Raw genomic sequence first — 15,889 nt, forward strand, 5'->3', positions numbered from 1 at the left:
CACCAGCAACACTGAACCTAGGACCATTGTAAAAATACCTTCACAGTTTTGGGGGGAAACAATTTTAAACCCAGAATTTTAAATCCAACTGATCTATCAAGAAATAGGCAAAATCAAATAATAAAAAGATACGGAAAGTTGTACACTCCAGCAAATGAAAATGAAAAAACAAGGAAAGGAGAAGGTCAGGGGTAAACAAAAAACATGGTAAACTCCAGAAGTTCAAAGGAAAAAGAAATCTCAGGGGAAGTGATTCAAAAGACTAAAAAATAATTGGTCAGCTTTAGAACAAAATGTCGGTGAGTTCTAACAAAAATGTTCTCAAGGGGCTGGGGTTGTGGCTCAGTGAGACAGTGTTTGCCTAGCATGTGTGAGGCACTGGGTTCCATCCCCAGCACCACATAAAAATAAAAACTAAATAAACAAAATAAAGGTATTGTGTCCATCTACAACTGAAAAAAAAAATGTTCTCAAGAATTAATGTTAGCAACGATTTCCTAGCATCATGACCTTAGACCTTAAGGGAAACATCATCTAAGCATATTACTACCACCTTAAGTTAAAAATATTTACAATGTCATGGTAAAATACATGTTCTTTTCAGAACGTAGTTCAGTGGTAAAGCACTTTCTTTGCAGTGAGCAAAGCCCTGAATTTGATCTCAAGTACAGAAAAAGAGATGAAAAAACTTATTTTCATTTGTTTTTTAACTTTTAAAATTCAGTTTATAGGAGAAAACATTGAAGTTTTAATCATAGTTTTTAATGTTCCACTATAAAGGTACAGTAGTCAAAACATGAAAATTGAGAAAAAAATATGGAAGAAAGCATATGAATACTAAAATTAGTCTATAAAGCCAAGAGATAGTTGTACAGCTTGTTAGAACAAAAAAACTTACGCTTAAATATATTGTTTAAGGTTACAAGGATAAATAATGAAGGAAATAAAAACATTTTTTTTTTAGAGAGTGAGAGAGGAGAGAGAGAGAGAGTGAGAATTTTTTTTAATATTTATTTTTCAGTTCTCGGCGGACACAACATCTTTGTTGGTATGTGGTGCTGAGGATCAAACCCGGGCCGCACGCATGCCAGGCGAGCGTGCTACCGCTTGAGCCACATCCCCAGCCCATAAAAACATTTTAAAACTTCCAAATCTGTGGGAAAGATGGCTAGAGGAAATGGGGGATACTAAAATGAGATAAGTCTTCATCTATTACAGTAGAAAATCAAAGGATAATACATAAATAATACATACTGATTAAGAAAGGACAGTCTGCAGATATTATTGAGAGATATAGCAATAATAATCAAAAAATTAAATATAAAAAGTGTTTAAAGTATTTGCCTTTGGGAAGCTGTATCTGGAAAGAAGAGAAAGCAGGTAGGATGGGGACTGCTGTTTTTCATTAAAATCTTTTCTGTACTATTCAATCTTTTAATTATGTGCATACATTATGTTGCTGAATGTTTTTAAATAAAATGTTTATTTTTAAAGTGAATTGAGAAGCCAGGAAAGAGAGACAATAAAGTACATTTTTTTCCATTAGAGCAGGAAAAATGCTCTAGTGATTAGAGGGATTATTGAGTTAAAGGGGAAGTGTTTAAAAAAATAAGACTCCAGACTACATATTGCTTTTTTTTTACTTAAGTTTAAAACTTAAAAATTTATATAATAAAATCTTTTGTATGCAGTACTATGAGTTTTAACACATACTTAATTCTTGTAACTACCACTAACAGGATACAGAACAATTTCAATATCCCAAGAATTTCCTGATGCCACCCCTACACACACTCAAAAGTTTTCCCTGCCTTTCACTATTAGCAACCATTGATCTATTCATTGTCCCTTTATTTTTACCTTTCCAATATGTTCAAAATGGAATCATGAGTAAGTAAACATCTGAGATCGCTTTTTTTTAAGTGATTTTTTTTAACCTTTATTTATTTTTATGTGGTGCGGGGGATCAAATCCAGTGCCTCACATGTGTTAGGCATAATTATTCTTGAAAAGCTGCATTACAGTGTGAATGTTTTAGTTGCTCAATATCCTTGTCAGACTTATTTTTTAATCCATTCTGTGTCTAATATTATCTCATGGTTTTAATTTCCCTAATGACTAATAATATTGAACATCTTTTCCGTTCTTATTTACTAAATTTTTGTCATCTGTAGTGGAGTGTCTATAAACTTTTGCCGATTTTAAATTTTATTAGATTTTGAAAATTATATATTTTGGATATAAGTCCTTTGTCAATTATGTAATTTGCAAGTATTTTCCCAGTATGACTTGTCTTTCATTTTCTTTCCTTTATATAGCAAAAGATTTTAATTTTGATGAACTTCAATTTATTGATATTTTTCCTTATTGATAGTAATTTTAGTGTTGTATCTAGGAGGTTTTTGCCTGATTCAGTCATGAAGATTTTCTCCTGTTTTTTTTTTTCCCAAGAGCTTTATGGTTTTAAAATCAAGTCATATGAACTAATATACAGAAATATGATCATGGCACTATGTGCTTAAAACATGCATAGATTCCTGACTATGATTCAGGCCCTTGATTTTTTTTCAAGAATTGTTTTGTTAATCTACTTCCTTTCCCTTTACTTATAAACGTTATATTCAACAAATCTATACCTACAAAAATCTTGCTGGGAATTTACTTGTCATTGCTTTAAATGCACAGGTCAATTTAGGGAATACTGACATTTTACTTACATTTAATTTTAATACTGACATTTACTTACATTTAATTTTCCAGTCTATGAACACAGAATGGGTCTTCTTTTTTTTTTTAATTAGTGTTTTGCATTTTAAAATGTATGAGTCCTGAGTATATATCAGCAGGTTTTTACCTAAGTATTTCATTTGTGGGTGAAGAGAGTGGGCAAGTGTTCAACTGCTCATTGCTAGTATAATAATATGATAGACTCATTTGTTTTATCTTATATTCTGCAATCTGCTAAATTCACTTATTAGTTTAAAGAGCATGCTTATAGATTTACTTATATAGACAATTATTATCTGAAAACATGGACAATCTTATTTTTTTAATTTTCCATTCAGAATGCCCTTTCTCCCCTTTTCTTGCTTTGCTAAGACCTTCAGTGAGATATTGAATAGATGTGGTGAAAATAGACATCCTTGCCCACTCCCAATTTTGTGGAGTGGAGAGTATCCAGTTTTTCACCATTAAATATAATGCTAATTATAGGCGTTGTGGTTGGCTTTTATTAGGTTTCTTTCTAGTCTATCAGGTTCCTAATTAGTTTGCAAAGTTTTAGAACATATATTGAATTTTGTCAAGTGCTCTTTCTGCATCTATTGCTGGAATCTTGTAGTTTTGGTTCAGTCTGTTAATATAGTGGATTATGCCAAATGATTTTCAAGTATTGTTTCAGCTCTGAATTCCTGGGATAGGTGACACTTGGTTGAAATGTATTTTTTTAAATATTTTTACTTTATTTATTTAGTATTATGTGGTGCTGAGGATCGAATCCAGTGCTTCACACATGCTAGGCAAGTACTCTATTACTGAGCCACAACCCCAGCCCTAGTGTATTATTTTTAATTTTTTTTATCCATTTGGTCATATTTTTGAGAATTTTGAGTCTGTTCAATCGGAAGTTTGATTTATACTTTTATTTTTTGTTTTATCTTTATCTGGTTTTGGTGTCAGGATATACTGGCTTTATAATATAAATTGAGAAGTCCTTCTTCCTGTCCTAAATTCTGGAAGAGCTTGTATAGAACTGGTAATATTTTGCCCTTAAATGTTGGGTTAAATTAGCTGGTAAAACCATCTGGGCCTGAAATTTTTCCCTTTTTTTTTTCCTTTACTTTTAAACACAGTTCTATTTCTTAAATAATCAAGACTATTCATCATATCTTTTTGTTCTTGGGTAAATTTTGGAAGTTTTGACAGCGGTCCATCTCACCCAAGTTATCAAATTTATGAGTATAGAGTTGTTTATAGTATTCTCTTGCCCTTTTTAATGTCAACTGGGTCAGTAGTAATGCCCCCTCTTTAGAAATGACCTAGTACAAAAAAAAAACAAAAAAACAAAAAAAAAAACCTGAAGACAAAAATAGAAGGAGGACATAACTGTGCCTCAAACCTTGTTATTTCTTTCTCTTTCAGTTCCATATCCAGTCAGATACCAAGTTCTTTTGATTTGCCCTTGCCATTATTTCTTGTTAATTTACCCTCATTCCCAATGCTTCCTGGCACAATATCCTACCTAAACTATGCCACCTGCCACCTAACTAATCTCACTGCCTCTTATTTTAATGAACACGTCATACTAGTGCTGGGTCCACCTTTTTGTATCCCCAATGGTTTTGCACTGCCTACAGGATAAAGGTCTTCCACGTCTGGCTTACTTAGTTCTGTCTTTTGAGGTATAGTATTCTATTTCCCTAAACTGGGGGTTTTAAAAACATTTTGGGGAAGATTCATGAATCTCCTAAAATTGAGTACAAAATGTTATATGAATGTGAATTTTATTTCTATCTTTATTAGACGTTCAAAATAAGAACATGTGCAACAAATTTTTCAAACTAAATCTTTGTCTATCAATCCACTATGCTTCCCAACTGTTTCCACATCAGTGAAGAATGATCACTCCTTTGTCTGAACTTAGATTTACAATATTTTAGTGATCTAACCTATCCTTAACACTTCATACACGAGGAGATGCAAAATATTACTAAATTTAGAGTTTAGATATCCAATAAAAAGGAACACTTGAGGGCCTGTGTGAAGAGGGAGTTGTGGGCAGGGGGTTCTTAGCAGCCAGATATCTATAAATGTTGAGTCTAGACAGCATTCAGAAACAATTCTTCAGGAGAAGCAAATAAAAGACAGGCAGGGAGATCAACAGTATTTGGGAAAGAGAAAGGAGTAGTAATGGAGTCAACTTTTCAACTCTACTACATCTAAACTATGATACCTTGGGCAAATTATTGACTTTTTCTGTGCCTCAATTTTCTCATTAGGATCGTTGATTAAATAATGTGCGTGTAAAGGTTTTAGGTCAGGTCCCTTACTCCTAAAACATTGTTTTGTCAACTGTTGTCACGTAAGAGAAGGCTTTCAGGCTGCAGCTCAGTAGGTAGAGTGCTTGCCTTGCATGCATAGGGCCCTGGGTTAATCCCTAGCACCACCACCTCCCCCCCCCAAAAAAAAAAAAGATTGAGAAAGAAGGTTTTCAGTAAGGGAGGGAGTGGGGGCTGAGAGAGATGGTCCTTTGTGGGAATGCCGTCAGCGGGTAGGGTTTTGCAACAGGATATATTCCCAAAGAACGAGGTGGGGGGGGGGGGTGTACTAGGGGCGGGGAATCCTCACAATAGGAGGAACTCTCAAGTGTCATAACAAGAACACAACCTCTAGAGTAGAAGTCGGCAAAGACTCAAGATTAAGTGCTATGAGCGCTTAGGACAAAGGACACCTCTAGGGACCGGTCCGTGGGGTGGGTAAAGGGCAGTCCAGAGAGTAATCGAAGGGCCAGGGAGGAGCAGAAGGGGACCTGAAGGTAGGGTGAAGGCGGAAACGAAATGCCTGCACGGCCTCTATCGGCTTGCCTTCACGCTCTTTCTAGCCACGGTCCCGCTGCAACCATCTTTTTACTGGAAACTTCGGGGAAACTTTTTCGAGGGTGCTGAAAAGGCCAGGCGGCGACCGCCGCGGAGGTGGACGCCCGACAGCGCGCCAGCGCGCTGTGGCTGGCGGGCGGGACTGGCGGGCGGGACTTCCGGGCGCGCGCGCGCCCGCCGGCCGGAAACGTCCGGCCACGACACAGAGAGGGGCGGGAGCAAATGGCTCTTCCGTGTGCGTGGGACTTCTGCCCCGGCTACAGGATCTGTGGGCTTGTGGGGGCGGAGACCTCTGGGAAGGGCGAAGGCGGTGGGTTGTAGCTTCTCGGTCAGGGCCTTGCCGGTTCGCTATATCCTTTCCACACAAGTTGTGAAGAACCTCAAACTTTAGCACTACAATCAGTAATAAGTTGTCACCAAATGGCAAAGATTTCCTGGGATTTGAGATTCTTTACTTGTGTAGATTTGCCCAGACTTGATAACCAGTTCCGTTTTGAGACTTCCCCTCTGTTAGTTCAAGTTTTCCCTTGTTCTTAAGATGAAGTGTTGGGGTTTTATCTTTTTCCCTGGCTATTTTTGTTGTTACTGTTCCCTAGGCTAGCGTGGGGTTTGGTTGATCTATCTGGTCGTTTTGCTGAACCTTACATTCTTAAAATTTGACAATTCTTTTTGATTTTGTGGGTAAGACTTTATTTGTAAATAATAATATTGGATCTTCCCAAGAGTCCAGGACAATGCTGAATAACAGTCTTAAGGATAAACTTCTTTCTTTCCAGAAGTTATTTTGATTGCATTTTGTTTCATTCATGTTATTATCTACAGATTTCTGGTAGATACCTTTATTTTAAAAAATAAAAACTAAAGTCAATTTGTTCTTTTCCTTCTTGGCCAACTCATCATTTTCTTTTAAATCAAATGACTAAATTTTACCAAATATTTCGATATCAGTTTTGGAAATGACCACATAGCTTTTCTCCATTATTCGACAATAATAGATTTTCTAATGGCGAACAATCCTTAACTCCTGGGATGTATCCTTGCAGTGGATTGCTGGGTGCAATAGGCTGAGTGTGTGTATGTGTGTGTGTGTGTGTGTGTGTGTGTGTGTGTGTTTTCATAATTTGGATTAGCTTATGGTTTTTCTTTCTGGGCTTGTCTAGTTTTGATTTTAGGCTGTGCTAGATCTCAAAATGAGTCGGATTAACTTCCTTTTATGTGACCTCAAATAGACATAGCATGTGAATGATCTGTTCTTTAGGTTTTGAATTCATTTTTAAAGCCAGCCGGATGAGGATGCTCTTTAGAGTTTTGTTTCATAATTTCCATGGTTACTAATATATAGATAGCATTTTATTTTGCTTCCTGAGAGTTTTAATCAATTTTCAAATTTATAGGTATAAAATTATCAATGGTATTCAACTTTTTAACCTCATTCTCATGCATTCTTATTTTATTGGCATTTTTATTGATCAGATTTATTGATCCAGCTTTTAGTTTTATTGACAAAACATTTTTGAAAGTTACCTCTCTTTCTAATGTATGCCTTCATTAGTTCCTTCATTCTTATTTTCTTGGAGCTTATTTTTTTATTTAAAAAAATAGAATCTTGAAAGCATAGCTTTTCTTTTAACTGTTTTGTATGAATTATAAATATGTATAGTTACAGAGAATACAATGAACAGCTTTGTTCCAAACACTTCACTTTATCATGTTTTAACGTTTTCACATATTTGCTTTATACTTTAATATTCCATATTCAGTTATAGCTCCCTGTGAATCCTTCTGCAGTCTCATTTTCCCTCTCTTCCCAAAGTTAACAACTCCCTTGCATTTGATATCTGTCATTCCCATCAGAGTTTCTACTATATATATATATATATATATATATATATATACACACACACACACACACATATATATCTGTATAATAACAGTATTGTTATTATACAGATATATATTGTTTTTAAACTTACATATCATTCCATAATTTGCTTTTGCCACCCATAATTATGTGTGTGAAATTTAACCAACTACATGTAGGTTCATGTAGTTCTAGTTTTTTTTTTTTTCACTTGAACTGCTGTGTAGTATTTCACTGTGAATACACTGCAGTTTATTCTCTTCCTAGTCATTTGATGATTCCTGATTTTTGTCATTACAACATGAGTAAATGGACATTCTTGCACCCAACTTCTTGGGCATGTGATAAGAATTTCTTCAGAATATATGTCTAGAAATAGAATTGTAGGGTGGAAGGCTTTGCACAATTCAGTTTTGATAGTGCCACCTTGTTCTCCAGTGGTTGTACCAGCTTACTTTTCTGCCTGTAATGTAGGAGAGTTGCTTTTGTTCCACATGCATGCCAATGCAAGTTATGATTTTCTCCCTTGTTTTGCTATTACAAACAATGCTGTCAGTAAACTTTCTTATACATGTATACTGTGCAAGAGTTTCTCTGAATATATAACTAGTAATGGAGTTATTAGCTCTGTTTTGTGTAGATGATTTTAAAATCAGATACTTGTCCCCCTCCCTTCATTTGAGATTTTTGCTCTTTTAATAGTAAAGTTTAATTCATTCATACATATGCTGTTTTTTTCTATGTATAATGCTTCTTGTTCTTTTTTTCCTCCTCTGGTTTGATAGTTTCTTTTTTTAGCATCCCTCACTCCACTCTGCCCCACCCTTGAATGGTTTGAAGGTTTTAATTTTATTTTTAATTCTAGTTTTTTTGTCACTCCTCACTCATTTAAATTTAAATTTTTACATGACAGAGTCTCATACACAGTGGTTAAAAGTGAAGTCCTTAAAGCTAAACTGCCTGGATGCTGGTCCGGGTTCTACTGCTCATTAGCTGTGTAACCTAGGGCTTATCAGATAACCTCTCTGTGGCTTATTTCCTCATGTATAAAAACAGTAATAATACCTGCTTAGCAGAATTGTGATATTCAGTGATTATATACCTTCATTTTAATGCAGTTTGAGAATCTGCCATGTACTCAAATTAGACATGGTTTTAGGTTCAAGAATTTTATGATCTAATAAGTGTAATTTCATTATGATGTAACTTTAATACTGTGTCCTCTTGTCTTGTCCCTCCCATTTGTGCTCTATACAGAGTATATTCTTAGCATTAATCAGATCATGCATTATCATGCCCAAACATGTTAACTTTCATTATACTTTACATAAACCATAAACTTCTCACTGTGACCTCAGCACCACAGGCAGATTCTGAATTCTGCCTCCCTAATCTCATCAAGTGCCACTCCCCTCCCTCTGTGCGACTCCCATTAGATTGGCCTCTTCTCAGATCCCTGAGCTAACTCTTCCTGCCCAGAATTGATCCATTCCATCTGCTTTTCCCATGCCTGGCTCTCTTTCAGATTTGCTTGATTCAGTCAGGTTCTTAGTTTCAAACAATAGAATCCCCTCTGGTTGAGAAAGAAACTTTTACAAACATTATTATATGGCTCACAGAATCTACAGAGGGCCCAGGGGCCATACACAAACCACTAGAGGATCTAGTGGAAATCTATTGTTGTAGCCACTATATATGACTGCAACTTCCACAGACACTGTTGGTCGCCACGGGGTAGTGGGAATTTGGCATGTTTCCTTCCTCTTGCTCACTTTCAAGTTGAAGTTTTGCATGGCTATGACTCTTGGTGGTACCCAGGTCACGTGTCTGTTACAAAAGGGATCAAGAAGGCAAGTTTTTTAACAGGAAATTCCTCAGACATGAGTGTTTGCAAGTGTTGGGCTTTCAGAAAACATGTTACATGAACACTAAATATCATGTTACTGCCGCATTAAAAAAAAGGCCTTCCCTGACAAACTGAAGTCTATTCTCCACACCCTGCCTCATTCTTTCACTGTACTCTGATTTTCTTTAAAGCACTTATCACAACTTATATTGTTAAATACTTACTTGTCAAATGCTTTATAAACTCTGGAGCCGCAGAGTCTAGTCTTCATCTGAAGTTTCAAATATGTATATTTTAAACAGCCAAAAATAATTTGTAAATGTATTTTAATCTTTAACATGGGCCTCTTGGAAGAAAAAGCATCAGAGGCTTGGAGTCACAATTCCCAGCAGCTCCCATAGTTTTATATTTCCTTTTCTTTCTTCTTTAATTCTCCCCAATCCTTAGGTGGATCCTCTTTAGCTCTTCTCCATAAATCTTGCCCCTCGATTCCTTCAAATGTCTTTCTGCCTATTCTTGTTATTTTGCATCACAAACATCCAGAACTGGTCTGAGAGAGATTTTCTTAGGGCAAATGGGAAAGGAGTTGAGAGGCAAAATCTATCAAACAGGAGGCTACTGTTACATATTGCTCCATTTTCTTTACATGATTAGGCCACATTATTTCCTTAAAATATTTTTTAGTTTTTGATGGATATTTATTTATTTATTTGCAGTGCTGAGAATCAATCCCAGTATGTCACACTTGCTAGGCCAGAACTCTACCACTGAGCTCTGATCCCAGCCCCTCATTATAAATTTGAGAAGGACAGGGATTAATGTAACACAGAATATGGCAAATATGTAATTAACATTGGTTTTCTGGAAAAAAGAGAAGTACCAGGGTTAGAGATTTAGCTCAATGTCAGAGCACTTACCCAGCACACTCAAGGACCTGAGTTTGTTCTCAGTGCTGGGGTTTAAAAAAAAAAAAAAGGAAAGAAAAGTCCATCAATTGGGATATATATGGAAGTATGGAACACAGAGCAAAAAATCTAGAGCTAGGGAAGGGTGAAGGGATAGGAGTAGGGTGTGCAGAATAAGGGACAGTGTGGGAAAACATTGCAAAGGAGATGAAGCCCAAACAGAATCTTAAAGGGCAAGAATTCATCAGGCAAAGAAGGAGGTGAGGTTAGAGAAATGTATGCCAGGTAGTCCTGTAGCATAAGCTCAGTTAAATGTCACATAGATTGATGTGGTATTGTTAAATGCAAAGTAGGAGAAATGTCAGGAAGTAAGGCTGGGGGAGAAGACATGGGCAGGAAGAGCCTTGTGTGTACCATAGGGCTTTTTCCTATGTGTGGTGGCACCACAGTGAAGGTGGGGTGGAGAGTGGATCTCCATTTTAGAGAAATCAATCACCAGGTGACATCAAGGAGGTTGGATTCGAAAGAGGCAAAATTCCCCCAAATATGCAAAACAGTTTAAAAAATAATGCAGGCCTAAAATAGTGTGGCAATATGCAGTAGAGGTAAATAGTAGGAATCATTTAAAGGAAATATTTGAAGACCAGTTGGGGTGACTGGATGGGGAAGGTGAGGGAAGAATCTAGAGTGTATAAACTCTAGCTTGAATGATGTCATTACCTGAGGCAGAAGACACAGGAGAAGTTAATAGGTTAGCTGTGGTAGGAGGAGAGGGAAAACTTCTAGTTCAGTTATGGAGAAGTAGACTCTAAAGTACCTGACTCCTTGTTCAGCCCTGCTTGGATATATAAATCTAAAGCAAAGACAAAGGCCAGAGGCAGATACAGACCAAGGAGGAAAGAGTGTGGGTGATAAGTTCACAAGCCAACTGTAGGGAGCTGGGAGCAACTGCCTTCCAGGGTTGACATCTTTCCCTTCACACCTCCCTCCATACTTCTCTTACCTCTGGCAGTTCCTTCTCCAGATGCTCTGCAGGCTTCTCTTCTTCCTCCCATAAAATGTGTTTTTCCCAAGGTCCCTTCCTGTGCATCCATCAAATCTTTATCTCCAGCTCAGAATTCTTATATGATTGAGACACATGTCTCCAACCACTTTCTAAGAGAGACAAGGTAGTCAGTGGTGTGGATTGATTGTCCAGGGACCCCATGAAAGGTTTATATCTTGCTCTCTTATTATATTTAGGACTGGCACTTATATTGAATCCAGCTGCGACTATCTCTTATTTCTCTAAAAAATGTCAAATTTGGTCAGAATTCAGACTAGTCAATATGTATTAATATGTTCCCCCATCTCCCATCCTACTGTGATCCTTATAAACCTTTTTCAAGGATGTTAACTCCAGTATTATGTCTAGAATATTGTTTTTTTCTTCATCAAAAACTGACAGTAGACAAAAATGAAAATAAAAATTTAAGTATTGTTTATACAGAATAAAAACAGTTCAGACCATAAGAGAGGAAAATTAGATTACAAGAATTCACTTTTTAAAGAATCACAGCTCTTCTGAAAAAGGTGTACTTTTTATTCCTTAATCTATGATCACTTAATCACTATTTCAGTGATTAAGGGACTCTGAACTGCTAAGCAAACCATGACATATTTTATATGCATAGAAGACATTTTATGTGCATAAGATAGGTAATATTTTGACAAATTCACTTTTAAATGTTTTCGACATGAACTGCTTAAAACTAATTACAACAAAATGACCTGTTACTCAACAGAGACACAGAGAGTGACCTTGGACATGATTAAAAACAGAACAAACATGCAGAAACCTCTGGGTCTGGCATTGTAGGCTACAGAATGCATCCTGAGTTTGTCTGAGGTGATGTGTAGACCTTTAACTATATTAGAGTTAATTCACTACAGTTCTTTCCATTGTGCACTTTTTTCATTGAATTTAATCCTTTGGAGTGATTCCTGCAGTAGGAGTCTTTAGTATATTGGAAGTACCATAAAAGAGAGTAAGATTCCCGTAATTCCCATAAGCCTAATCATGTTTCTTCTTTAGAAAGTGTAAGATGCATGGCCATCACCCAAGTGAGCTGCTCTTCAGTGACCACTGGGTCATGTAACTTGTCCTTGCATGCTCAGGAGAGCCAGCCCACATATGAGCAATGGTAATGGCATAATAATTTATTTCTAATCAGGAAAACAGTATTTCAGTTTTTGTTAAAGTCATGCTTATCAAAAGTAATAAGGACTCATCTTGATTTATATATACACCCTTAGGTCTATACAGATAAAAGTATAAGAATATGATCATTTCTGTTCTTTGCAAAGTACTCAGGACTCTAAAAGAAACTTCACAAGCTGACTAAATGCCCATTTTCATGCCAATTTATAAATTCAAAAGGTCTCCAAAAAGAAAAAGGAGATACTATTTTCAGCAATCAGTTTTGGATTGGGAGTACTTCTGCCACTCGAAATTTTAATGGTTTTCTCCTTAGGTTTTAAATTCCTTTTACACATTTGTGACATTAGAGACCCTAATAAAATCTTCACTTTAGCTGGCTAGCTCTCTATACATTCATGTGCGTGTGCACACACACATACACACACAATATGTAATGCTTTCTGGTTTACTTCAAGAAGAAGAATGAAAATGTTTATGCCATTTACCAGTTCTTATGCAGACTTTTGGTGAATTTCATGAAAACATTTAAGAGTGCAGTAATTTCCCAAAATTTAGTATTTAAATGAAAAAATCGGGTCCAAACTGGGCCTATTATATTGACTTCTAATTATGTCATGCACTACTTAACCGGAACAGCCTACCTTTGAAAAGAGGGCTTTTCCCGTTTTAAGGTCAGAGATAGAATCAACAGTCCAAACAATAAATACAAAAATATTTTTCAGTTGGGAATTCTAATACTTCTGTGTCCTCAACAACATTGAATACTGTAGAGTGTCTGATACACCTCACTAAGCACCAGCAAAAGAGATAAGCCCCAGACCTGGTTTTCAAGAAACTTACCATCTTTCGTGAGATATAAAAATATAAATAGGACATTCTAGGATTTTTAAATTACAAACTTCACCAGAGTAGAATGTAAAAAGACAGCATTTAGACGTTTTCAACTGACTTTAAACATTAAAGGCAAAAAGCCAAATACATTGAGTGAAGTCCAGCTCAATATGATAATCAAGTGAACCATGCTTTAGAACCCAAGAAGTTTTCCTATCACCCCAGGAACAGTGAACTAGAGATCCTCCAGATCAGTTAAATCCACAGCCACTTTCAAGAACAGGGTGTCATCTTTAATGTAGGTGTTCTTCGAATTCTCCAAAGTGGAATGAGCCACAAAGCGGGGACAGCCAGATGCAATGTTCATCTCCCCATCAGGTCTTTTAAAGCTGCTGCTATTGGGGTCAGCTTTGAAGGTCTCCATTATGTGGTTCTTTTTGCCACTTTGGTCTAGAAGCATCAGAGTTACCCTCTGCTTAAATGGCCACTGCAAGAGTGAGTCAAACTCTCCTCGCATCACCACAAAGTACAGGGACAGGTGGGTTCCCTTGCCAGACCCATCCCCATTCAGGTATGCTCTGGCACAGAGCCGATAGCCACAGCGGCTGGTGTAGAAGGGTTGACTGAAGATGGACACTATGTGCCCGTCCACTGCCTCCTTCTTCTTCATCTTGTAGTCTGTCACCTTCCAAATGAGCTTTCCATTATAGCAGGCACCCTCCAGCAGTTTAAATCGCTCTTCATTTTTATTCAACTGTGCTTTATGAATATTAATGTGTGCATCATGTTTGTTAGTCTCCCCTTCCAAAACAACTGCAAAGGAAACAAACAAAAGGTTTCATCGCCTGAGAAGTTTCTTTAAAATTTGCCCAAAGTGGAATTTTATTACCTGAAGAGAAACAATAAAATTCTGACTCCTAACGATGGACTGAATTCAATGCCCATAAATGAACCACTTATATTAATAATATTAACTCAGTGAACAGTAAGTCTTTGCAAACAAAACAAAACACACACGTAAAACACACATACACAAAGAAATTGTGTGTGTGTGTGTGTGTGTGTGTGTGTGTGTGTGTGTGTTTAATCTGGGGACTGAGCCCATGAGTGCTTGGCTTAATCACTGAACCATATCCAGTCCTTTTTAATTTTTTTTAATTTTAAGACAGTGTCTTGCAAAGTTGCTTAGGGCCTGGCTAAGGGCCTGCTTAGGACCTTTTGCTGAGGTTGGCTTTGAACTCATGATCCTCCTGCCCATCCTTCCTGAGTCACTGAGATTTCAGGCATGAATGCCTTGCTAGGAATGTGTACTCTTAAGAGGCTTGCCAAAGTGTAGATCAAACACTGCATTTGCATAGCATGAATTGACATGGTGAGTCCCATACTCTTCTAATCAGAACTCTTTTAAATAGCCAAACTCTTCTGGTTTTTTGATATCAAAATCATCTTATCACATTCTCCCTTAACTTTCTCATTTTCCACTCTCCTTAAAAATCACCACTCCCTGTTCTTGGAATTTCCTGGCCCATTTCTACCCCTTGATGTTTCCACTCCCCATTCAAGCCTCCCTCATTTTTGCCTGAGCAGCCAGAATCTCACACTCCTTTTTTACAAATAATAAATTCAGCCATTATTTATCCTGGAGAGATGTGATTATTCTACAAGATGTTTGCTTGTGTCATGCATACATGCCGATAAATGAATCACCAAAAGAGAAGTAAAATATTAGACATACCTAATCTTTGATCATTGGTTTCTAATAGGGTAATTTTCTGTTTCATCGTATCAATCGCTTCCATCAAAGGCCTTAGGTCAAATTTATTTTGTTGCTGGTTAACCATTTGTAATAACTGACGCACTTGAGCTTCTAGCCAAGCAGACTTGTCCATGTGACTGGCAAGAACCTTTCAGCAGAAAATGGATCATAACGTTAAAATAACTTTTAAGTCAATATTTTAGTGACGTGTTGAGATTAAAATTTTTCAACTCAAAACATTTGTTACTTAATCAATTAATGAAATGAAAAATACACAATTCAGAAAAATCAATGAGGACTTCAGAGAGACAAGCTCCTAATTACCTTCCTTCTCCTCTCTTATCCCAACTACTGTTCCAAATCTTTGAACCTTTCTTCTTAATTTTTACTCCTCCTCCAGTTTTTCTGTGCTTGTTTCTCTAAACCATCTTTATATGTCTTTCTCTGGTTGTCTCTCCTCTTGCCTTATCACTTCCTTCTCTTAGATGCTGCTTTCTAGATTCACTCCTGCTCTGCTAGAAGGCAGAGGGTCCTGCAAACAGACCCACCTATTCCGGCCTGAGCACTGCAAGTGGAACTGAAGGCCTAAAGAGACCTAAATGTTTGATTGTTCTCTTGGGTGAAAGAGATTAAATAAAACTACCTTGTCCTAAGTGCCTTCATTCTAACTGGTTGGTCTTTGTATTAAACCAATACCAGAATTGAGAAAGTAACATATAATGGATTACTTTTTTCCTGGACACAAATATTTATACACACATAAACATGCAAATATATGTATATGTAAATATACACACATATTATACACACACAAATTAAATATGCTGACTAAGTATGAAAATTATATGGCCTAGATTTCTAGGTTTTCTGGGATAAATTAGATTTCAAATATACTA

The 15,889-nt window shown here is 36.7% G+C and overlaps 1 protein-coding gene across 7 annotated transcripts in view; it reads right to left on the reverse strand.

The window, feature by feature from the left end:
- Nucleotides 1-11,687: 11,687 nt before the first annotated feature.
- Nucleotides 11,688-15,889, reverse strand: part of TRAF5 (TNF receptor associated factor 5) — a 46,069-nt gene continuing 41,867 nt past the window's right edge. For 6 of the 7 annotated variants that reach the window (XM_081297709.1, XM_081297707.1, XM_081297706.1 and 3 more), the window contains 2 exons: nt 14,973-15,141; nt 11,688-14,050 (listed from right to left, as the gene is read on the reverse strand). In XM_081297709.1, the coding sequence (XP_081153835.1) occupies nt 13,473-14,050; nt 14,973-15,141 (747 nt within the window). In that variant the 3' untranslated portion in view covers nt 11,688-13,472. The remainder of the gene's footprint in view (nt 14,051-14,972; nt 15,142-15,889) is intronic. The other variant, XM_081297711.1, reaches the window with a different exon arrangement.

The sequence above is a fragment of the Spermophilus citellus genome, assembly GCF_964194105.1.
Source record: "Spermophilus citellus genome assembly, chromosome: 6".
Taxonomy (NCBI): Eukaryota; Metazoa; Chordata; class Mammalia; order Rodentia; family Sciuridae; genus Spermophilus; species Spermophilus citellus.